The sequence below is a fragment of the Stenella coeruleoalba genome (assembly GCF_951394435.1).
Source record: "Stenella coeruleoalba genome assembly, chromosome: 19".
Taxonomy (NCBI): Eukaryota; Metazoa; Chordata; class Mammalia; order Artiodactyla; family Delphinidae; genus Stenella; species Stenella coeruleoalba.
Genome location: NC_137165.1, coordinates 47,731,514 through 47,757,382, shown reverse-complemented (window position 1 = coordinate 47,757,382; position 25,869 = coordinate 47,731,514). Strand labels below are relative to the sequence as shown.

The 25,869-nt window shown below is 44.3% G+C and overlaps 1 protein-coding gene across 6 annotated transcripts in view; it reads left to right on the top strand.

Moving 5' to 3' along the window:
- The window catches only part of PITPNC1 (phosphatidylinositol transfer protein cytoplasmic 1), a 256,232-nt gene that overhangs the window by 142,609 nt on the left and 87,754 nt on the right, over positions 1 to 25,869 (top strand). For 4 of the 6 annotated variants that reach the window (XM_079904442.1, XM_079904443.1, XM_079904444.1 and 1 more), the window contains one exon: positions 22,194 to 22,265. In XM_079904442.1, coding sequence (XP_079760568.1) covers positions 22,194 to 22,265 — 72 coding nt within the window. Of the gene's footprint in view, positions 1 to 458; positions 467 to 22,193; positions 22,266 to 25,869 lie in introns of all 6 variants that reach the window. The other 2 variants (XM_079904446.1, XM_079904447.1) reach the window with 1 other exon arrangement.

Here is a 25,869-nt window from a genome sequence, read left to right as displayed (position 1 = left end):
TTTGGTTCCTGCCCTCGAACACATGAAAATTCAAGATCCTATTTGAATGTCATCCTGACAGGGTCTTATTGGTTTTAAAAGCTGCTTTTCCACTTAAAAGATTTCCTTTGTGGTTAATGAAATGCTCTACTGGAATTATTAGTCTTTAATTCTGCTTTTCTAAGGCCAACTCTTTGGTTTTTAATTAGCCACAAACCTATAGGCTAATTGAATCTTATCTTACACTCCTTATCTACCTAGCCACAGAAGTATGTGAAAGAGTTTCGAGAGCAAACATGGAGACACTTAGTATTTATGAAGGTTTAATCCTCGGAAGGTTTCTTTACCACAATTTTAATAATTATAATTCAGCAATATTTATTAGTTCTGTGGTTTTATATTGCATGTAAGTGTGGTCTAAATCATCCTTTTCTCTCTTTTTTCTTTTCCCTCTTGTCCAAATGAACATCTGGGACCAGAATACACAGTAAGTTTCACTTAATCATTTAAAAATATTCAGCCTAAGATCAGTGGAGTAATTGGAACTTCCCTTGTGCTTCTCATCTTATCGATGTAATAAAAAAAAATAGAGGAATAATTCAGAATCAGAAATATTTAAATGTAGGCTATTACATAGTTATATATAATGCAATAATTTGAATGTTCTCATTTGTTCAAGAGTATGAATGTTAATTTAAAATGCCTTTACATAATTAACTTTGGCTTGTATTTTTAAATAGCTTGACTGCTCTACTTGTGATAGTTCACTGTAATAGAACAGTTTCTAGCAATGTGGTATTAAAGAGATGGTGGTAGTTATCAATGGAAGGTGAGGCTTTTCCTTATAGTCTGTGACCTGATCCCTCATAGAAAGACCTTGAAACAAAAGGTCAAACTATTGAGGTACGTTCAAACTATTTTACTCAGATTGGACAGTCTCGGTGGCTTGATAAAGTCGTTTAATTTCTACCTGTCCTAAGAGCCTGTAGAGTCATTACTTACACTTAAAAAAAAAATGTCTGTAAGGTCATTGTGTTGTGGTATTTTCATTTGGATCATTTCCCCCAATGACAAACAGGTCAAACTGTCATAAGAAGAAAATGGTTAACTGAGCTGTGATGGAGTTGAGTTTTTAGTCTTAATCAAAACAGCCAAAGGGGAGAGAGATGGTGAGAACTACATGGAGAAAAATGATTCCTCATGTCCTTGGTATGAGCATGGTACATACATGGCACATAGTAGATTCTCAATGAATAGTTATTGAATGACAGAAGGAATGCATGGGTCAAAGGTAGATGGGTAGTCCCAACAGATACAAGAGTGTCACCTGCTTTGGAGTCAGGTAGGCCTGAATATCCTCTGGTTCTTACTAGCTAAAGTTCTTAAGTAAATGACCCACAACTGCCAGTTCTTGAACTCATGCTGGTCCATTACTGTGTTCTCACCCATCCTTCGCAAAATGAAAGAAAAAAAAAAGTTTTTCATAAAATTAAATTTATTCCACTTAAAGGACTGTTGATAATTAGAACCATCATTCTTGGGTATTAAAATGTCTTTTCTTTTATGAAATGAAGGAATATATATAGCACCCTCCCCGATGTCCCTATCTTTGGGGAAAAAAAGGCAGTTCTGTAGCAAAATACAATCTTTACAATTTAGAGGTCAGAGAAACACTGTTCTAGAACAAGGAACTTAACTTCTGTGAACCTAAATTTCTTCCTCTCTAAAATTGGGATAATCCCTTTTTCATAGAGCTACTAGTAGTAAGATTCAATGATCTAACACAGGGGTTAGGAGACTTTTTCTGTAAAGGGTCATCTAGTAAATATTTTCTGCTCTGTGGGCCAGTCTCTGTCTCTGAGAAAGCAGCCAGAGATGATATGTAGAGATATGGGCTTGGTCCTGTTTACCCAGGCAGTAGGCTGCATTTGGCCCCCAGGCTATAGTTTATCAACCCCTGATCTAATGTATGGAAAACTGTTAGCAAGTTGCCTATAAATAGCAGGCAATTAAGTGGTTCCCGGACAGCAGCACTCCCCAGCCCCATCAATTGCACCATCTTCAAGAGGAAGACTTCTCGGGATCTTTTGAATCCCGCCTCCATTAACAGTCATGCAGATTAATTCCTTTTAAGCCTCCATTTCCTCATCTGTAAGAGGGGAAAATATGATAACTTTCCCGTGAGGATGATATGAAGATTATATCAAATAATCCACATGAAATCTCAGCCTAGTCCTTGGTACATGGTAAATCCTCCGTTATTATTATATATCATACAGTGCTGGAAGCTGCCATCATTAAAATGGAAGTTCTATGGACAAATAAATGGCACTATATCTTGGTGCCCCTCAAGGCAGACTGGGCTCGTTAGACTGGACGGTACTAATTTTCTAGGATTTAATTTGATTTTATTGATAGCTGATGTGACCCCATTTCCCACAGTCTCCCTAAGCTTGTATGTGGACTTTTCATTTGAAACATAATCCGTAGTTGCAAGGCCAAGAGAATGCTTGTCCCTATAACTTTGCAAAGGCAGTTATTTGCTGCTTTAGAATTGGGTCACCTTGACTTGACCCAAAACTGATAGTACTTATTCTCCATAAATTCATGACACTGCTGTGAAATATGGGGGTGATTAACAGAGAAATGAAGTCTGAAAAATGTTTAGTGGTATTGTGCTCATTTTTTAAGGCTATGTATTAAAGTACTGAAAACAGAAGGCAACAGAATGGAAACCATGGTTCCTGACAAAGCCTTCCCCACAGGGACGCACCTCCCATGGAAGCCTTTCCCGCCAGTCTCCATCACCATGAACCCTGGTCTCTTGTGCCCACCTCTGTGCAGGCCATGGAGGATTTCTGAGGGGCTCATAGCCTTTACTTCTGCCCAGTCTCTGCCCCACAGTACTGCTGCAGTTCTAATCATACAGTTCAAACTTTTAAAGGGACACAAATTATTTCTGCTTGAGGAAATTTGGAGACAAAACATGAAGAAGTTAGAGTTGTATAGTCTCATACTCAGCCCCTTCTGACTCTTTAAGTATTACTTGATTTCTTCTAGGCCCTCATGTTTTTGGTCAATTCCTCCCTAATGTAATCCTTGGGATAGTTCCCCAGAGCTGCCGTAACAAAGTGTCACAAATTGGGTGGCTTAAAACAACAGAAATTTATTGTCTTACAGTTCTGGAAGCTAAAAGTCTAAATCAAGTTGTCGGCAGGGTAATGCTTTCTCTGCAACCTGTAGGGAAGGAATCCCTCTTTGCCTCTTTCTAGCTTCTGGTGGCCTCTGGCATTCCTTGGCTTGTGGGAGCACCACTGCAATCTCTGCCTCCGTTTTCACATAGCTGTCTTCCCTCTGTGTGTGTCTGTATCTTCACATGGCATCCTCTTCACTGTGTCTCTCTCTTCTTCTTATAAGGACATCAGTCATATTGGATTAAGGACCTGCTTTATGCCAGTTTGACCTCATCTTAACTAATTACATCTGTGATGACCCTAATTCCCAGTAAGATCACATTCTGAGGAACTGGGTTTAGGAATTCAACATATATTTAGTGGGGACCCAATTCAACCCATAACATCATCTTTCAATTTTAGGTTAACAGTAATTTATTACTGAGCACCAACAATGTGTAAAGCATCCTGCTAGATGCTAGGCTTCATTAAGCAATAACCCCTGCCCTTTAGGAAGTCACAGTCTGGTGGGAAATAGTTAGACATTCCAGTCAAAACCTGGGAGTCATCTGCAAGTCCTGGAGTTTTCTGGAGGCAAGGTGGGACAGGCCATCACACAGCTCAGGGGACAGGCTGGCACTCAGACCTGGATGAGCTCTGAGCTGGGCTAACAGCAGAGGTTCAGACCAGAGGGCAGAATGAACGGCACTGGGAATCTGGGCAGAATGAATGGCACTGGGCATCCAGCCAGAAAAATGATTGCAATGTGAGAGGGAAGGCCCTGGCCCCTGCACTGGGGCCGTGAGCTTCAGAGACAGGACTAGAGTCCTCAAAAAGCTGTACAGGTGAGAATAGGACACAGCCCTCTTACATAGGTTACTTGGTCATGAGATGCTGGGCTGATAAAGTTGCCAGCTTTAGCAAGTAAAAATACAGAATGTCCAGTTAAGTTTGAATTTTCAGATTAACAGCAAGTAATTTTTAGTATAAGTATGTCTCAAAAATTACATGGGCTATACTTATACTAAAAGAGGGCTCATCTCATGTTTTTTTCAATTTATTTTTTACTTATTTATTTTTGGCTGCACTGGGTCTTGTTGCTGCATGCAGGCTTTCTCTAGTTGCGGTGAGCAGGGACTACTCTTTGTTGCAGTGCACGTGCTTCTCATTATGGTGGCTTCTTTTGTTGCGGAGCACAGGCTCTAGGCACACAGGCTTCAGTAGTTGTAGCATGCAGGCTCAGCAGTTGTGGCACAGGGAAGTCACCTCATCTCATATTTTATCTGGCAAGCCTGTTAGGGGGAGGGGTGACAGTGGGGCAGAACTGGTCTCAGAGACTAATGAACAAAAATCAGGTTATAAGAACAGGGGCATATTGGCAGGCCAAGGGAAACGGAGGAGAGAGAATTGTATAACTCAGGAAACTGTCCTGCAGTTGACATGCCACATTAATGGTAGGGCCAATCACGTGATATGTCATAACAACGTAAGTACTTCCTGCCTCAGTTAGGATTAACTCAGGAAGTGAAATGGAATGAATGGGACAGAGTAGGGGAAAATAAAGTGAGAGCAGGTGAATACATAGCTGTCAGTAATTCAAGGAAGACCAGTGCTATGTGTTACAGTCAAAGTGCAAACAGAGGATTGTGCAAAGGAGAGAGAAATTCTGCCTGGGAGAATTGTGGGAAGATTTCTTGGAGCAGGTGGGGTTTGAGCTGGACCTTGGGGAGAGTAGAACTCCCACCTGTAGATACCTGTTCTATCTTAGTCTGCTTGGGCTGCGTCACAAAACACCATAAACTGGGTGGCTTAAACAATAGACATTTATTTTTCACAGTTTTGGAGTCTGGGAAGTTCGCAATCACGGTATCAGCTGGTTCATTTCCTGATGAAAGCTCTCTTCCTGGTTTGCTGACAGTCCTCTTGCTGTGTCCTCACATGGCAGAGAGAGAAGAAAAGCAAGGTCTCTGGTCTCTTCTTATAAGGGCACTAATCCCATCATGAGGGCCCCACCCTCATGACCTCATCTAAACCTCATGACCTCCCAAAGGCCCCATCTCCAAATACCATCACATTTGGGGGTTGGGGCTTCAGCATATGAATGGAGGGGAACAAACATTTAGTCCGCCATGTGGTCATTCCAGGCTCAGTGGGCATGTGATGTTGCTGGATCCTGGCTGCCCAGACATGTGGAGGCCAGGTGATGGTAGCTTTGAGTTTCAGGGCAAGGTCTGCATTTAATTCTCCATAGGGAAGGAACATTGTTCCCGGCTAGTCCACTTTTATTTTCCATCCCAAATATAGCACAGCTTTTCTTTCCATCTCCCCAGTGAGGACCTCTGCGTTTTTTTCTCTCTGGCTGCAGGTGCACACTTTCAGGCCTGCAGTGTTCATTTTGAAGCTGCCTGCCTCCTCCTGACTAGGACTCAGCCGTGTTCTCATGCTCTCTACCCGGGAGGAAGAGCCCACTCTTCTCTCTGACTACAGGGTCTGCTCCCAGGATTTAGGACAGAGGCTTTCAATTGTCTTCATCTTTTCCCCTCTTTTGAATGCTTTTTCACTGGGCTCTTTATCCACTGATCCTTTAATCCTAAATACCTCTTCTTGATGTCATTCCAAGCCCCATATTTCCTATCTGTGCCCCAAAGCAAAACTTCCCCAAAGCCAAATTCCCAACTGGGGTCACCATACTCCACCCTCCCTCAGGGAGGCAGAGGGGCTCAGTAATACTCCGGACAGGTGTCTTTTCTCATATGATTAGTCCAGAGCATTGTATGTCTATTCCTAGGATCCCCTGGGTCTTATTTCTGACTGCCCAGCTTATTACTGAGACCTCACGCTGCCCTCATTTGTGAGAAAATCCAGCTAAGGGAACTTTCTCTTCAGGGTCATCTAGGGCTTCGGTGTTATCACAGTTATTAAGACGTAAAAGCTTTTTCATCACCGTGAGTGACCGTGTGTGTTTAGGATTATGTGGAAATGCCATTTGCCCAGGAAGTGAAAAAAAATATCTTTAGCTCGGTTATAGGAAAAAAAATCTTAATTGTACAGTAAACAAAGAACAACACAACAGCTATTTTCCAGAGGACAGACCATCTAACCAGTTCTTCAAAACCTGCCGGTTCTTCTGAAGTTTATAAAGTCACAGAGGAAGGTGCCCAAAGAGACTGGCTGCTTTCCAAAGTCGCCGATTTTGTTTTTCTAGGGCTAAAAAAAGGCCTCACTGGAGTATGAACATAGCTCAGCAGCATCAATTCAACCTCAGTAGTAATGAAGGGGGGAAGAAAAGGCTTTTCTTCTCATTTGTAAGAAATTGAAAACTCAAGCTATTATAAGTCGATAGCAGTGACCTAGAATATACAGTTGCTGTATGTATTTTGCTGCCATGAGCACCCACTCCAGCAAAACATCTTTTAATTCGAATCCGCAGAAGAGGTGATGACAAATGGAGAGCACCCTTCTGTTAGTTGGAAGGGCTAGCTGTTCCCCAAAGATAGTAGTGGGCTGTCCAGTGCTACCCAACATTTTAATTATTTAGTTGAAAGAGGTAGAAAAAGTCAACTGTAAGAAACCAGGGGGTAGGAAATGACTCTTGCATGAGAACCTCAAATGGTACTGAGCCACAGTGAGAGATGCGTTTGTTCAGTGTTGGGTTAGTCCTGCTGGGGAAGAAAGTCAGGATGCTCACAATTGAGTCGTCAGTAACCCAAGGTGAACTCGGGTTATCTTCCCAGGAGTGGCACTAGGGAGACAGAGGTATTTTTCTGAAAGCAGCTAACTGTCCTGGATAGGAATTTCACTTTCAATCTTGACCTCATCAGCTTCCCCGATAATAGAAAGAGCTGATGGGTGCTGTGTGTACAGACCGACCTCCATTCCTCTCAGGCCTCTCGTCCTTCTTAAGCTCCCCCTCCCCCACCTTCCACTGACTCCCAGCCAAGGGCAGTAGAAACCCCTAAATTGCATAACCAGGAAATAGTTACAAGTCTAGGGCAAATACATTATTACACCTGAACTCTAGGAGTGGTCTTGTCTGGAAGGAAATTAGAAGACAATCTGGCCATCTCAGCTACTATGTGAGCTAAGATAGAATGGAGGTCCCTAAATATTCCTTTTTTGGCATCATGGAGATGGGGTAATGATGGGAGTTAAGTCTCTGCATCACAGTTAACCCTGAGTATCCGGGGCAGTATGTAATTTGGGGGTGGAGGGGGCAACGGAAGTATCCCTTCTTAGAAATGGGGCCGTATGAGCTGGGACCTGTTAGGGACCAGGCCATAGAAACAGTCTTCCAGCTGGGGATGCTGGATGAGCCAGGCACAGGCCATCCTCCCAGAGAGGGTGGTGAAGTCAGGTGAGTCATGGGTCATGGCATGAGGCTGGTGTCATAGAGTCAGAGCAGCCAAGTTCAGAAGTCTTCCAGGTTCAAGAAAACTTAGACAGAAACAGTCTGGAACCGTTTATAACTATCACTAAGATGGTTCATAGCCAGTTAAGTAAAGGAAACACCGGGTTATACTGATTTTACCACATTTTGTTATTGTAGAATAACAGTATCGTTGTGAATCTCCAAAAGGAGGCTGTAGTGTGCAACACTTCCCACACTCTGTTTGTCCGTGAGACCTCGGATTTTGCAAAGCCAGTCTTCTAAAACTTAGGGATGCTCCAGAAGCTTCTCTCAGGGTCAGAGCTATTACGTGCCCACTAAATAGGCCAGTGGACCAATTCTATTTCAGTAAATGTTACTTTTTCCCTAAATTTTAGTGGGCTAATGTGTTGCCTGAAGATTTCTATGACTCAAATACCAGAGTTTTTTTTGAAGAACTCCCAACTGTAATGATTTTTTTTTTTAAGAATCAGGTGACACAGAACCTGCAAGTTCTTTTCAAGCAAAGTCAATTCTGTTAGACCAAACAGCCAAGGCAGTAGTACATGGGGATGACAGTGAGCTTATGCATTCTGATTTATTTCACTTTAGAAAATGAACTTGGTTGCACGGGTGAACCAGTTACAAACAAGCTTATTCGCCGAAGTGCCTTTGTCCTTATGCAGGGCTAGGACTTGTCTCCACATCTCAGCAACCCAATTGATTGCTGCCTGGGGAAGACTTTGGAACAGACAGTGTTGTTTGTCCGATTTATCCCAGTTCCATTTGCTCTAGCTGTTCCCAAGCTCTTCTTTGTACATCAAAGAAAATTCATTCAGCCATTTTGGTGGGGGGGAGAGCAGAAGCTAAACTATGCTTCTCTACCATAATGTAGCTTTTAAAGTTATTTGCATTTTTTAAGAATTGAAATATAGTTGATTTACAATGTGTTAGTTTCAGGTGTACAGCAAAATGATTCAGTTATACACACATATGTATATTTGTTTTCAGATTCTTTTCCATTATAGGTTATTACAAGATATGGAATGTAGGTCCCTGTGCTATACAGTAGGACCTTGTTGTTTATCTTTTTTTTTTTTTTTTTTTTTGCGGTACACGGGCCTGTCACTGTCGCGGCCTCTCCCGTTGCGGAGCACAGGCTCCGGACGCGCAGGCTCAGCGGCCATGGCTCACGGGCCCAGCCGCTCCGCGGCATGTGGGATCTTCCCGGATCGGGGCACGAACCCGTGGCCCCTGCATCGGCAGGCGGACTCTCAACCACTGCGCCACCAGGGAAACCCTATCTATTTTATATATACTATTGTGTATCTGTTAATCCCAAACTCCTAATTTATCCTCCCCCGCCCCGCCTTTCCCTTTTGGTAACCTTAAGTTTGTTTTCTATGTCTGTGAGTCTGTTTCTGTTTTGTAAATAAGTTCATTTGTATCTTTTTTACATTCCACATATAAGCGATATCATATGATATTTGTCTTTCTCTGACTTACTTCACTTAGTATGGTAATCTCTAGGTCCATGTTTGCATCTTTTTAAACACCGCTAAGAATGACTTTGCAGAGGATAATCACCAAAGAAAAAAATATTTGTTTAAAGGTATTTTCAATAGAAGATTTCCCTAAGAAGTACTCCTTTCCTTCTTTTCTATTTTCTACTTGTACTGAAAATTAGATTTCTCTTCTACAATTTATTGATACCTATGAATTTGTGTTCAGTTCAAGTTGGTGAGATCAAAGTAATACAACCTGGAAGATTTTGTGGGACAGCTTTCTTTCTGCAAAAATAAAATAAAACACATATAAATATGGATATACTGAAATAGTACATTTCAGTGATTAAATAAAGTGAATGCAAGTTGCCCCCATGTCTTTCAACTTTTCTAGTCACTAAGATACTCAGAACTACATGATAGTATGTGTTTAAGTGAGGAATTTGCCCAGTTGGTTAAGAGGGGTGATTCTTACCATTTTTAACTGAGAAGGCTTGTAATCTGGAAGTTTCCTCCCTGGCCATATGCCAACCTATATTTGGGGAGTCACTGATTCGTTCCAATCTCTTACTTACATGCAGTTCCTTTTCATTTGATGTATTCCGCCTGCTCCTTCACTCGTCCTGCCTCTGTCGTGTGTAGCTATTGGTATTCACAAGCATCCTGGGCTTATTCCTGCCTTGGCAGGTCCAGCTCTAGATTGGATGAGCCTGAATTTAGTTTCCCTCCTCAATTTTCATAGAAGCGCCAGTAGCAAACATTGCCCCGTTGAGAAAACATACTTTCATTCATGCATTTGCTCCTTCTCCCTCCTGGCCTTGCTTCTCCAGTGAGTGGCTGTTACTCAGCATGTCAGAAGAGGGACGAGGCTTCATCAATGGAGGAACTAATGAATGAACAGAAGCCTCAGTGTAGGGTGCAGGCTGGTGAGAAGCAGCGGAGAGGCTGTCATTCATTTCCTCACTGTGGGCTGGAATACAAACAGCTGTTTCCTGCTGTATTTCCATGCTCTGCCTTCTACACACTGCCTTCCTCTCACCCTCCCCAACTTCTCTTTCAGGCCCCACCGCTCCTCTTGGCCCCATTTTTCTTCCGATGCAGCCTATATTTGGGAAATCACTCTCTGATTCATCCTCATCTTTATTATTTACATGTGATTCCTTTTTGCCTTCTCTTTGCTTTAAAATTCTTCCACTTTTTTTCTCCACTTGGGTTCCTCATCTCATTTTTCCGGACCGATCTTCTTTGCAATTTTTTCCCAACTATCCTGTCTCTAGGACCACCCACCCAGATGTATAAAATCATATGTGACCCTCGGAACCCAGAACAGCCAAGGAAGCCCAAATATCTCCCCTTCTTTCCTTTGCATCTTTCCCTGCAGGATGACTGAGATTCTGAGTAGATGTGGGACCACCAGACATACACCTTCTTGAAATTGTTGTGTCTATTGAAGATTTTCTATGCACAAAAGAGTATATATATATTACCTTCCAACTATGGGGCAAATTTTCTGTCCAAATGGAAGGATAAAATTTTTCTGATGAAGAATAAAGAAAGTCGAAAGGTACTTTAAAATCTAGGTTGTCTACTGCCTCTACATACAGATTCACCACCCACAGTCTCCTGTTTTACAAACAGCAGAGGCTCCAGCCCCAGATTCCTAGAAGGTAATAAATCCTAAACTCTACACCTATTTCACCAGGTTCACTGGAACATTCTGGATGTAAGTCTTCTGTTAGTGACAGGACGAAGCATTTGCAAATCCAGTTTTATTAAGGATCCCATCTCAAGCTGAAATTCCCTGTATGGCTTTGGAGTGCATTTAATATGATAATATAGAATATAGTACCAGGGAATCGATGTCTTCAGTGGGGTTCCATTAGAGAGAAGGTCAAGTCTATATAGAGTTTTATGTTCATTGATAGGAGGGAACACATGTTGCTTGCAGTCAGAACAAGATGGTCAGAGAGGAATGCATTGAATTCCAGATAAAAGCTAAAAGGAAATGATTTTTTTTAATGTTTATTTATTTATTTGGCCATGCTGGGTCTTAATTGTGGCATGCGGGATCTTCGTTGCCGCATGTGGGCTCTTAGTTGCGGCCTGCGGGATCTAGTTCCCTAACTAGGGATGGAACCCGGCCCCCCTGCATTGGGAGCATGGAGTCTTAATCACTGTACCATCAGGGAAGTCCTAAAAGGAAATGATCTTTTAAAAGCCTATAAATACTTCATGTACCCCAAGCCAGCTTCTCAACTCTTCCATTTAATTTTCTTGACTCCAAGCCTCCTTGTAAAGTGTTGCTCTCAGACATGGAAGGATTCCGGCTGCTAACCAGAAACAAGGCATTGAATTATTGGGCTCAATCAGTGGTTTTCAAACTTTTCTTCTTTGGTCCAGGAAGTTCCACGGACACGCCTCACTGGCCACCGCGACCCTGCATAACATTTTATTTGTTTTTTTTGTTTTGTTTTTTTAAAAACAAAACATTTTACCATTTTATTTTATTTTATTTATTTATTTTATAAATTTATTTATTCATTTATTTTTGGCTGCGTTGGGTCTTTGTTGCTGTGCGCAGGCTTTCTCTGGTTGCGGAGAACGGGAGCTACTCTTCGTTGCAGTGTGCGGGCTTCTCATTGTGGTGGCTTCTCTTGTTGCGGAGCATGGGCTCTAGGTGCGCGGGCTTCAGTAGTTGCGGCACGTGGGCTCCTTAGTTGCGGCACACGGGCTCCCCAGTTGTGGCACTCAGACTCCTCAGTTGTGGCATGAGAACTCTTAGTTGCGGCATGTATGTGAGATCTAGTTCCCTGACCAGGGATCAAACACCCGGGCCCCCTGCATTGGGAGTGCAGAGTCTTACCCTCTGCGCCACCAGGGAAGTCCCGTGAATTTCCTAAATGAATATTTCCCCAATTTATCTTTCGGGTACCTCCTGTTTTTCCTTCTTTGGGCTTGTTTAAAAGAGGCACATCTCTCATTGAATGGATGCACATGGACATATTTTCTTTGCTCTCAGTGGCCACAGGGCATGCTGAGGGGCCTTAGCCACCATCACCCCCAACTGAGCACTCAACTCCACTGGAAACACTCATGTGCTTTCCTAATACTCAACAGGCAGCAGGATGTGGAGTCATGAGCTTGAACTCAGAGCCAGACAGCCTGAGTTGAATCCATCCCAGCTCTATCATGTAAGTGTTATGATTTGGGGCATGCTACGCAACCTTTCCCTGCCTTTGTTTCCTTATCTGTAAAATGGGGGTAACAGTAGTATATCCCTCATAGAGTTATATGAGGGTTATGGAGTTAATAGATTAATTATTATATACCACGTACTTGGAAGAGTGCCTGATGATAGTTAGTATAGTATCCATACTGTTGTCATTTTTACCTCAGTACTGAGTCATGTCTGTGTGTCTCAGTTGGACATGAGGAATGGTTAGCTGGGATCATCATTTTGACCCAAAGGTATTTCAGAACTTTCTGGGATTAAGAAACACTGGGCACTTATAAGTGCTGCAAGGAGAGAACCTGGCACCCTCAGACACTACTGGTGGGGATGCAAAATGGTACAGCCATTTTGGAAAACCATCTGGCAGTTCCTCAAAAAGTTAAATGTAGAGGTACCATATGACTAGCAATTCCACTCTAAGTGTATACCCAAGAGAAATAAAAACATATGTTCACACAAAAACATGTACAAGAATGTCCATGGCAGCATTATTCATAATAGCCAAAAACTGGAAGCAAATGTCCATCAGTTGATGAATGGGTAAGTTAAATATGGTATATCCATACAATGGAATATTATTCTTCCATAAAAAAGGATGATAAGTGAGAGAATCCAAACACAAAAGACCACATATTATATGATTCCATTTGTATGTAATGTCCAGAATAGACAAGTCAGAGACAGAAAGTAGCTTAGTGGTTTCTTCAGGCATGGGGTAAGGGGGAGGTGGGAGTGACTGCTAACGGGCACAGGGCTTCTGTTTAGGGTGATGAAATGTTTTAAACTCAGATCATGGTGATGGTTGCACAACTCTGTGAACAGACTAAGAAACAGTGATCTATACACTTGAAATGGGTGAATAATATGGGATGTGAATAACGTTATTTTAAAAAGAAAAGAAAAATCAAGTTCTAGGTTCAGGTGTGGGCTCTGGGACTCCACCAACTTTCTGAAAGCAAGTCATTAGGAGAGGAGCCTGGGATCTGTTTTTAACAAGCCCACCAGATGAAGCATCATTAAGTAAGTTTTTGAAACACACTGTTAGAATATGATTGCTACTTTACTGGTATGGGGAGGGATTAGTACCCTTTAGCTTACAGTTTTCACCATGCGCTAGGTGCGATGGCGGGTATAGTGTGACAATAATGATGATCATCAAAGTGCATGGTGCAGTTCTTCCAGGAGTTTCGCCACTGCGTGTTTTTGAAGTGCAGAGCCCCCGGAGAGCCTCAGACTTGTCTCCCTGGCCCGTTCTCTGCAGCCACCATCCCCTCTCGCCCTAGGCAGGTGTGGAAACTGCAGCCAGCACCACCCAGAAACTGACTGTGAAATTCCCAGTGCACTTGCACCTTTCTCTTTAAGACTTGCTTACATTCAGTTTCCTTCTCTTAAGTGTTTCTTATTGCCATGGCAACCCTAATCAATCACTGGACTAAAAATATCTCTTTCACTTTTCCAAAGCATGGCTGTAGTGAATTGAAAATTCAGCTCTGCCATTTATTTTGCATATGCTACTTTCCTTTCCCAACACGGAACCTGGGTGTGCCTGTGTCTGGAAATTAGTCTTGCAGGGGCCCAGGTACTTCACTCGTCTTTCCTGGCATTCTTCTTCCCGACTGCAGATTCTCCCATCACTTCCAATACATACAAGTACACGTGTTTAATCTTCAACAGAGAACATTGCTTTTCTGCACATCGGTTTTAGGTGCTGGAGATTTCACAGGTACCCGATGATCACTTTGCAATAAGAGGTTCATTCCAGTGGATAACATTATGTTTGAAAGGCAAATTAAAGATGCTCAGATACTGGCTACAAAGGAAGTTGGTCCTGGTAGGGAGCAGATGAAAGCAGTACTAGTGAGACTCTTCTGGCTTGGGAAGATCTAAGCTAGAAAATCAAAGAGGATGATAGGAGATCTTTTGCCTTTTTTATCTGATTTCTCCATGATACCAGTGTTATTTTTAGAGGGTTAGGGACAAAATAAACCCTGGGTCTAATAAAGTGAATATTTGTTATGTTTCTCCTGGCCAAGCTGCTTTTCTAGTTAACAAGAGAGAGAAAAAGATTTTTCATGAGAGAGAAGGTTCCAGATCTTGAATGGGCCCAGGGGAGGAAGGAGGGCAGGGAGGGGCCGAAATGACTCATGACGTCCCCCAGGCTCCGGGGGAGTCACTGGCCCAACCCTCTGCCTGTAAGCAGGCTCATCTCATGGGACCCCCTGGGGTTCCCAAATGTTGTTTTTTGATGCTATTTCTTAACTTTTCTGAGCCTCGGTTTTTAAAATAAGGCTGAGTGAACCAACAGGCACAAAGCCTTTAGATCTAGGAAAGAAGAAAGTTCACTGAGATTCTGGTAGTATTCTTGTTTCCCTACATGTAGTTGGCAGGGGATCAAGGAAATCTGAGAAGAGGTGAGGGGAGAGGACCCCTGTGCAGAAAGAGGAGCTGCTAGGCCTTTAGGTAAAGGAGGACAGTAAGAGGATGGACCTGGAAGATGTGATGACATGTCCTCAAAACACAGCAGGTCAGGGGTCACAGCAAGGCTGGAGGAACCCAAGCCTGCTCTGTGGCTTGGCCACCATCCATGTCATGGGAAGAACCAATCAGGTGTTGTGTTGCTACCACTTCAGCAAACCCACAACCTCCCAAGACATCCTTGCACATACACAGTGGAAGGGTCCCCCTACAGGCATACCAGCTCTATTTACTCTCCATATAGTCTGTGGGATTCCATGGGGAGGGGTACAACAGGGTGGGCCAACATTTCTCTAGTATCTGTTCAGCCAGATACTGCCTGGCCTTGGACATTTGTTATCTCACCCCACAGCTGTGAGGTTGGTATTGTATCCATTTTACAGATGAGAAAACTGAAGCTCAGGGTGATTAAGGAATTTGCCCAAAGTCTCAGTTTGTGTGAAAAGACGCTGGCGTTTGAATTAAAGGCTGTCTCACTCCAAAACCTGCATTCTTTCTACTGAACAATCCTACTCGCTCCCTGTGGGCTAGGTGCACACTGCTGCGTCTGGACACCAGTCAATGGCAAGTTTTGTGGCATCAGTTCCTAGTAAATATCGCCCTGGGCAATAAGTAGTGGCCATTGACAAAGTGGATGACATCACAGGTGGAACAACTAAGAAAGAGTACAGATTTCCCATCCCATTTCCCTAGATATGTTCAAACCTCAAAGTCAGTGATACTTTCCTCACATAAGAACCAAATGGGTGATTTGGCAGGGAAGCAATGGTTGGATTCTTGAGGTTTGGTGTTATATTGGTTTTCTATTGCTATATAATAAATTTCCCACAAACTTAGTTACTTAAAACATCACACATACATTTTCTCAGAGTTTCCACTGGGGCTCAGGTTAGCTGGGTCCTTGGTTCAGAGTCTCAGTCAGATTGAAATCAAGGTCTCAGCCACGGTTCCAATCTCATCTGAGGCTCAGGGTCCTCTTCCAAGCTCTCTGGTTGTTGGCAGGATTCTGTTCCTTGCGGTTGTAGGACTGAAGTCTGGTTTTCTAGTTCGCTGGCCTCCAGGGGTCGCTCTTTGCTCCTAGAGGCTCCCTCAGGTTCTAGCCACGTGGCCCTCTCAGGATATGGCAGCTTACTTCCTCAAAATCAACCTGCTTCTTCTAAAAAGAAGTCTTATATAATGTAACATAATCTGATCACCTTTGTAATCTAATCAGAAGAGCAACTATCCCATCATATTCACAGGTCTTGTCTGCACTTAAGGGGAGGGATTATACAAAGTGTGCAAGATTATACCAGGGGCTGGGAATCTTGGAGACCATCTTAAAAGTCTGTCTACCTTGGGTATTTTAAATTTATTTATTTATTTTTGGCTGCATTGGGTCTTTGTTGCTGCACGAGCTTTCTCTAGTTGCGGCGAGCGGGGGCTACTCTTTGTTGCGGTGCGCAGCCTTCTCATTGCGGTGGCTTCTCTTGTTGCAGAGCACGGGCTCTAGGCACGTGAGCTTCAGTAGTTGTGGCACACGGGCTCAGTGGTTGTGGCTCTTGGCCTCTAGAGCGCAGGCTCAGTAGTTGTGGTGCACGGGCTTAGTTGCTCCGTGGCATGTGGGATCTTCCCAGACCAGGGATCAAACCCGTGACCCCCTGCATTGGCTGGCAGATTCTTAACTACTGAGCCACCAGGGAGGTCCCTACCTTAGGTATTTTAGCCTTTCCTCCATGTTGCTATGGGCCAAATGGAACTTTAAGCATTCAGTGTTCCCAAATGACATGGAGAGCATAAGAATCCTCTGAATCCCTTGGACATCTTACAGTTTTAGCCAGTTGGTGGCACTCCTGATGTCTCTCTTCTTGCATCATGTAACAGTTTGGTTGTGTCAGGATTCCCAACTTTTTTTCTGCTCCTACACTCTGACAGTTCCTTCAGTGATATGGAATCCCCCTCACCCTAGGAAATGTGTCAGAATCTTTAGGGGCTGGCATATATTTTGAGAAAGTCCAGGGTTGGAAGGTGGGGTGCTCCCTTCTCCACCCCCTGGATATTTGAGAATGACTAGGTTAGGTGGTATCTTCCCAGCTGGAGCAAAGCCCTTTGTCACAGAAAGCAGATTTAAGCAAATTGAAATTAAAGTAGATGCTCTGATGCCTGAATAACTGGAGGGAAAGTGACTTAAGCCATTCCTGATGGCAGTGGGGAGTAGGGGAGGGATCCTGGTGTTGGAATAGTATTGGAGCTTATCATCTCTTTGGTGAGCCAAACACATAGACAACTCATTGTGATGATGGAAAAGGAGACAGTGCTGTGACAAAGGAACAAAGAGAATGCTACGTGCGTACAAGGGATAATCATTCTGAAGTGGTTTGAGATGGCTGATGGGTAAAATTTAGGAAGGCAATGTCAGGCTGGGGGAACTGTAGGCATAAAAGCGTGGTAGCCAGAAGTGTTCCAGGGAATGGAAAGCGGTCTTCTGTGACTGGCCATGGGATGAATACAGGGCAAAGCCGGAAAGAAGATTCGGGTCAGATACAGAAGACTCCAGGTCTTCCCCTGAAGGAGAGAAACTGAGTCAGCAGAACTTGGGGGTTCACTGGATGTGACGGGTGAGTGTAGTGGATGGAATAATGTCCCCCTAAATATTCATGTCCACCGGAACCTCAAGTGTGACCTTATTTGGAAGTAGGGTCTTTGCAGGTGTAATTACTTAAGGACCTTGAGATGAGAGATGAAATCACACTGGATTTAAGGTGAGCTAAATCCAATAACTTATGTCTTACAAGAAGAGGACACAGAGACACACGGAGGGGAGAAGGTGAATGGAGACAGAAGCAGAGATTGGAGTTGAGCCACAGACCAAGGAGCGCCTGGGACCACCAGAAGCCGGAAGAGGCAAGGAAGGATGCTTCCCTAGAGCCTTCAGAGGGAGCACGACATTGCCAACACCTTGATTTCAGACTTATAGCCTCCAGGACTGTGAGAGGTTACATTTCTGTTGTTTTAAGCCACATTCGTGGTAATTTGACAGCCCTGGGAAACTCGTGCAGTGCAGAAGAACATTCGAGTTCAGTATGGACTATTCAAGTTTGGTGGGCCTAGAGGACCCTTGTTGGGGACAGCCAGTGGGCAACTGGACATGTGACAAGGGCAGTTGGGGTGAAAGATGTCAATTTGGGAGGATTCATAAAAAAGGGTCATGGAAAAGTCAGGAGCAGATGAGATCACTTGGTGCAAGAAAATAGGGTGGAGGGCAGAACCTAAGGGACCGCCTTCATTGAAGGAATGGAGGAGGGAAGAGAAGGCTGGGAAGGAGCTGCTATCATAGGAGGAATTGCTTCATCACATAGAACAGTGTAGAGAGCCCTACAGGGTGTGGATGCAGAATCAATTGCTGCTTTGGAAATTCTTTGATCATCAGTCATTTCCATACCATATTGCACTGGTTGAGAAAAAAATGGTAGGAGATGAAAAAGTAGAGCCAGCAAGCATCGACTGTTCTTTTAATAGAGTTTGATTGTGAAGACGAGGAGGAATGGGATTGGTTGTAGCTTGAGGAAGAAACATAACTGAGGGAACTTGATGCTTGTTTGTTTTTTTAAGAATATGACACTTTGGGGACTTCCCTGGTGGTCCAATGGTTAAGACTCCACGCTCCCATTGCAGGGGGCCCGGGTTTGATCCCTGGTCAGGGAACTAGGTCACGTGTGCCGCAACTAAAAAGATCCCACACGCTGCATCTAAGACCCGGCACAGCCAAAGAAAGAGAGAGAGAGAGAGAGAGGGAGGGAGGGAGGGAGGAGAGAAGGAAGGAAGAAAGGAAGAAAGAAAGAATGTGATACTTTTCATTATATTTTTAGATGGTAGAAAGGAAGCAGGGAGAAGATGCAAATAATCAATGAAACAAGTTTCTGGAGAAGAGACTTACATATATTTTTAACCCTGCACCTATTCTGTGCCAGGCATTGTGCTGGGTTTACCTGAATGATCTCATTGATCTTCTCAGCACGCCTACAGAGTAGAGAAGGAGAGTCCCCATTCTGTAAATGAGGAAACAGGCTGGGGATGGGAAAATAATTTGCCCCAGTTGATACATCTCAGGTCTGATGACTCCTATGTCTCAGTTCTGATCATTATATTATTTTTCCATTGGGATAAAGAAGGCAGCATCTTTCTCTGATTCATGAAGAATAAGAAGCATCATAAAGGAATAAGCAGGACTTCACTGGTGGCACAGTGGTTAAGAATCCGCCTGCCAGTGCAGGGGACACGGGTTCAAGCCCTGGTCCGGGAAGATCCCACGTGCCACAGAGCAACTAAGCCCGTGCGCCACAACTACTGAGCCTGAGCTCTAGAGCCCGCAAGTCACAACTACTGAGCCCGCGTGCGTAGAGCCTGTGCTTCGCAACAAGAGAAGCCATCACACTGAGAAGCTCGTGCACCGCGACAGAGTAGCACCCGTTCGCCACAACTAGAGAAAGTCCGCGTACAGCAACGAAGACCCAACACAGCCAAAAATAAAATAAATTAAATAAATAAATTTTAAAAAAAATAAAGGAGGGCTTCCCTGGTGGCGCAGTGGTTGAGAGTCCGCCTGCCGATGCAGGGAACACGGGTTCGTGCCCCGGTCCGGGAAGATCCCACAGCGCTGACCAGCCTGGAGCTGGCCTGGCTGACCCAGGTCTGCCCACTGCCTTGCGGAAACCAGGTGCACTTCTAGCCTCCGGCAGGGTTACCATTCTGACATGAAAATAACCTAAGTCCTTGACTCAAAAATAACAACATCTGTTACCTTGCATAAGAGTTTTGCATTTTGTATTTGGGTTTAATACCCAAATGCTAAAATTCATTTGTTTGACCTTAGTTAAGTGGTTTAGAGATTCAACCGATAAAAACTCCTTGCGGGGTTCCACTCTGACGCACCCAGACCCACCTCCCCACCCTGAACAGCTCTGTTCTCTCGCCACCTTGTACTGTGCACACGTTGGATTTAGCCTCATGAATTATGGGTTAAAAAGGACAAATCGGTTCACCTGAAGCTTGTTATTTTTAAAAGGGTCTCTGCAGGTGTGTGTCCTCAAGTTCACGTGTTGATTGAGAGCTCTGCCGTGGGGCTCTGAGCCGCTCCATCTCGATTCACTATGGGAGGCCCCTCCTTGGAGAACTCCCTGGGTCTGGGTGTGAGGGCAGCAGTTGTGCAGTGAGAGGTTTGAGAGGAGACAGCAAAGAAAGTGTTAATGAATGATCGCAGGGCTTCATTCTCCATAAAAGCAATTACTGGGATTGATTGTTTCCATGTTTCCTTAGTCACGTTCAGCTTGCTTGTTTCACTCAGATTAAGACAGATGAACACCGAATGCACACAGGCATGTGATGTCAGCAGAATTATCAATGGCACATCGAAGGCCTCTGCCTTCTTGCACAGGTGCCATTGTGGGGGGTCTCAGCTGGGCTGAAAGGGGATCAGGGTCATGGTGGGGTGACCGTATGGGGCAAGGGTGCATGTTGTGGACCTCGGGGTTTTAGATAATGCATTCTCTCTCTTTCCTTCCCATGCATGGTATAGTGAGGTGGTTTTCCAACTTAAGCCTGCATCAGCATCCCTGGAGGGCTTGTTAAACACAGATGCCTGGGCTCCATCCCCAGAGTTTCTGATTCACTGGGTCTGGCATTGGCCCCAAGAATTTGCCTTTCTGAGAAGTTCCAGGATCCTGCTGCTACTGGCTCAGAGATCCCATGCTGAGAACCAGTGGGGTAGTCATCAAGAGCATGGACTCGGGGACCAGGCCACAAGACTTTCAATCCCAACTCTACTGTTCACTACCTATGTGATCATGGGCCATTTACTTACCCTCTCTGTGCCTCCGTTTCCTCATCTTTAACACACGGCTGATGATAATAGTTCCTACTTCATAGGGTGGTGACAAGGAATAAAGGAATTAGAACTTGGAAGCTCTTAGACCAGTGCCAGGTGTAGAATATGTGCTCTGTGTACGTTGGATAAATAAATAAAGGAGCCAACCTCTTGGACTGTGAGCGTGTTGGCCCAAGCCTCACTCCTCCAACACCAGCAGCTCCCAGTGGAGTTGCTAGGTCATTTTAGCCGGTAGTCTTCAATCCCATCTCTGGTGGTAGAGAAGGTGAATGCCCTGCTCAGTGCCAGCAGGAGGAAGGCTACATCGACATCCATCAATATCCTCTTCTCGGGCTTCCCTGGTGGCGCAGTGGTTGAGAGTCCGCCTGCCGATGCAGGGGACACGGGTTCGTGCCCCGGTCCGGGAAGATCCCACATGCCGCGGAGCGGCTGGGCCCGTGAGCCATGGCCGCTGAGCCTGCGCGTCCGGAGCCTGTGCTCCGCAACGGGAGAGGACACAACAGTGAGAGGCCCGCGTACCACAAAAAACAAACAAACCAAAAAAATCCTCTTCTCAAGCTACGCTAACCCTTATAGTCTACTGAATACATAGAATGGGCTCAAGGAGACGGGGACTCCAGGATGGTGTGCATTTGGGGTTTTTCTCCCCTGTGCCGACAGAAAGAGAGGCCGCATTTCATGTCAAGTTCAGCTGCAGCCTCATACTGATTTGCTGCCCTCTGTGCAAAGTTGGCTTGATGCCCAGCACTGTTACATTTTATGCACATGATTTTATTTAACCCTCACAATGTCACTGTTAAGTAATCGTTATTTTACCTGTTTCAATATTGCTGGGGTTCGGACAAGTTCAATGACTTGTCCAAAGTCACATGGCTATCAAGTGATAAATCCAAAACTAAAACAAGTCTGTCTGACTTCAGTAATTTATAATCTTTTTTTTTTTACACCAAATTCTAGATATTTTATTCAAGAGTAAAAAGACAGAACACAAACACACACACATTCCACCCTGGGTTAGGCAGGATAATGGCTCCCTAAAGATGTATATGTTCAAATTGCTGGAACCTGAATTAAGATTGCACATGGAATGAGGGTTGCTAATTAACTGACTTTACCTTGGAAAGATTATCGTGGGTCACCTGGGTAGGCCTAAGTAACTTATAATCTTAAAGCTCTACGCTACCGCCTCTAGCTTTACATGAATATGTACATCATGGTTAAGGCTGGTTCCCAGGCATCCAGCAGTGGCAGCTACTCCCTGAAGTGAAGCACCCTGGAACTGGAATTGTCTCTGTTCCAGGGGGTTGCTCTTCTAAAGCCTGTGGTCGGACTCATAAAGCATATTCTTTTGGGAAATGTCCTCTTCGGCGACTTGCCTGATTGCTTAATTATTCTCTCCGGCCTGACTCCTGGATGAAATCGTGTTCACGTTGCCAAAAAGGTGGCTTTCCTTGCATACGGACATGGAACTAGTATCTTAACATTTCTGATCGTGGACAGTGCTCGCAACCAAACGGTCAGGAGAGCAGCCGGAGGCTAAACTGAAGATGTGAAGAGAGAAAGGACGGTGTGTTGATGAAACTTTTCTTTTTTTCCGTAGTGTTCCTTTCTGCCAAAATTCTCCATTCATATAGAAACCAAGTATGAGGACAACAAAGGAAGCAACAACAGCGTGAGTAGCCCCCTTGCCACCCCACCCCATGCCCCGCCCCAATCCATACCGCGCTCTCCCCTCACGGACTCTGAGAGCCCCTCACAGCTCCTGTGTGGCCAGGGCCAGCAGCACGATCTGTGCCTGGGACCTCAGAGAAGCTCTGGCTTTTCTTCTCATCATTCTGTACTTTCCATGGCCTCTGTGCAGAAATCTCTATCATCTGGAGTGATTGTCTCTGGGGATCAAGAAGGTTGATGGGGACCTTGGAACTCTAGATCATTGGATTGAACACAAATCTTCTCAATGACATTTGCTTAGAAGAATGAATGCAATCAGGTGTATGTGTGCACACATACATGGATACACATATTTTCTGGGCTGTGCATATGTTCACGTATTCACACACACACGCACACAAATCCCACCTTAAAAAATCAGCGTAACCCTCCAGCAGATGTTTACCTCGTGAGGCATTCTGACTCTCGCTAAATTTTAGCCAAGAACTTTGTTTATTAGTATTGCTTAAAATTCACTTCTGACCTGGCTTTTGCCCCACCTCTTTCTGTCGGGGTGATACATTTCTAAATCCCCATCCCCTTGGGAGTGGATGGTTTGACCTACAAGAACCTCACCCTGACATTGGGTTGTGGGTTCCATCAGGACGCATTGAGGGAAGAACCTGTATCTAGAAGCTGCAGGGCTTCACTTATTGATTTCTACTTCATTTTCATGTTTTGCATTTGTGGAGAAAGATGAAAATTGAGGCTGTGGCAAAATGAGTAAGAGAGTTCTGACAAGGTGACCCCTTTGGTGCCGTCATTGAGCCAAGGAGATGCAAAACAAGATGCAGGAGGCCAAGGAGATACCTAAGTGCCCAGAAGAACTATCTAAGGTCATAAACGTTGTCAATTTGAAAACCTTTTTTTGTGAAAACAGTCACTGAGATAAACTAAGAAACTCTCTAGAAGGGACAGCTTTGGCCAGGCTGACTCTGTTTCTTCACGTTGACATCTTCTAGAAATTTCCTGCCCTTGGCAAGAACAAATACTTCTAGAAAGTATGGGTGTGTTTGTGCAGAACTCAGGGTGTCCCATTCAAGGTGGAGTCTGCCTGGACAGAGCTTGAGTGGTTCCCAAGAGGAGTCACCCAAGAACTACATTTCATACCAGCATGGTAAGGGAGGACACTGGTTCATTCACTCAGTATTCAATAAGAGCACATCCAGCACTCTCTATTTAGATGTCACTGTGTGAGCTGCATGGATGGTGTTAAAAATTCAGACCTGTTTCTCAAATTCCAGGGACTCATGGTTTAGGTTGGGGGCGAACCAACATATTAAATGACTAAAAACATTAGCGCGTTAATGGGCGTCCCTTCCTTCGGCGTGAAGAGTCACCACTAGTCAACCCTTGGAATGGAAAGCGCTTGAGGAGTGACATTCCATAATGACCCATCTATTCACAGGGACTGCCATGGCTTGTGCCCGGTCACTTCAGCTTCTTGAACTAAGTTAGGAAACCTGAAGATTATCAGGGGTTGACAAACTACTTTATTTGTAAATAAAGTTATTTTGGAACACAGCTACATTCACTCATCTGTGGATATCTAAGCTGCTTTCATGCTACACCAGCAGAATGAGTACTTACAACAGAGCTCATGTGGTCTGCAAAGCCTAGAATATTTACTACATGGCCCTTTACAGAAAAAAGAGTTTGCTAACTCCTGGTCAGAGGGACTCAGATCAGAATGGCATGCACCACATCTCCAAATTTGACCCCTTGATAGATCCATCCCAGCTGAATGCCTTCTCTAGAGTTCCTGAAACTTTCCAGAGAAGAATGCAACCTGCAAGGGTGCTCTTCCCCCAGTAAGTTCAGGATCCTCAATGGTTAGCGTCCCCTGGTGGTGGGTGACCTAACAGAGCCGTTTAGTCCCGTGTCCTTGTCAACAGCCTGAAATCAGAGGTACTTTGCTGGCCAACTGCGTCAAAGCCTCATTGTCTAAAATAGTGTTGCACAGTGTACCTTGAACCCTTCTTTTCTGATTGGAAAATTAACATGGTTCTTAAAACTTGGAAAACACACACAAAGAAAGCAAACCCAGTAGTAATCCCATACTTCAGAGATAACTGCTGTTAGCATTTTGGTTCATCCTGCAAAGTGTTAATGAATTTACTTTTCAGCCAATTTCCCTAAAATTGACTCATACAACATCCTGTTTTTACCATGTCATGAAGTATCCTTCCCAGTAATATTTAATAGCTGTGCTGCATTCCCTACTTAAATGTACTTCTTTGAACAGTTGACAGTCACTGGATCTTGAAGTGGTCTTGACCATTTTGATGTAGCTGTAGACCATCAGGAAAAGGGTGATAGAGATCAGAGATGCCTGAATTGCTTTTCCTGTCACAATTTAAAAAATACGGGGTGCGGGGGAGGCAAAGGGGTTTAAAACATCTTTTAATCTTTCTAGACAAATCGCCTTGCTTTCTCTTTTCCTCTGTCGCTCTGTCCTGTCTTCATGAATAGTTAAAACCCGCTCCGTTTGTAGAGGTATGGAATGGATGTGCGGCCTCGCCTTGATCCTTATAGGACCAGCGTAATCTTCTGGTTTATCCTCAGCTCAGGTCTAATCTAAAAAAAAACAAATCACATGGTTATCATTTACTGTCTTGTATCCCCTTTTTTGGCAAGTGCTAGGGTCTTTTCACTACTCTCCTAGGAATTTAGCTTTGTCACTACTCTCTTAGGAATTTAAAATACCAGGTTAGTCACCCTAAAGTCAGGATCCGTGCTTACAGTCAGCACCCTCTACCCACGCCAAAGGCCAGTTCTCTCTGAGACTTAGGCTGGCCTGCAGGAGAAGCACTGAACCCCAGGGCACCTGTGGGCAGTCCATGTCAACACAATTTGCTTCCTCTGGGAGAAATGCCAGCTAGTGTACCCTGTGTGGCCTCCACCTCCACAACTGGCTGGCTCTGAGGCTGCCCGGGGGAGCCAGCTCCTTATCTCTCTGTCATGACACCCAACTTGCCCAAGTCCGAGTTCACTGAAGAGGCCCTGCATGTGTTTGCCCAGCCTCTGCCTGGCTCTGATCCATAAATCCCCAGGTCTTGCTTCTGAGCTATTGGACCAGACAGGCCAGCCCCAGCTTGATTAGACTTCTTCTTTGCCAATTCGTCTTCCTCTAATTTCCATATTCAGCAGCAGCTGTTGGTTACCCAGCTGGTTCAAGCTTGGTCCCTGGAGGCAGAAAAGGAAGACTCCATTGGTTTTCATTCACACTTGTTAATGTTTCCAAATCAGAACTTGAGAAATATATATTTATGTAATAATACTTCATTAAAAGATAGCTTTGTCCAGGGGTTCAAAACTGGAGCCTTAAGCAGATGGTGTGTGCTGGCATGCTCTTTTTCTGTCCAGGGATGAGTATGGAGTTTCTGGTGGGAGGCAGAATTGCTAAAGAAAGCAGTGCAGTGGTGGGTGTTTCTCTCGTCTCACTGCTTTGCCAAATTATTTAATAAACTCAGGCCACTTCTTTGCATTTTCTGGGTATATAGTCTTATCATTCAGCTACCATCCTTCATACTGCTATCTGCACCCTATTTCCTTCCCTACCTGCC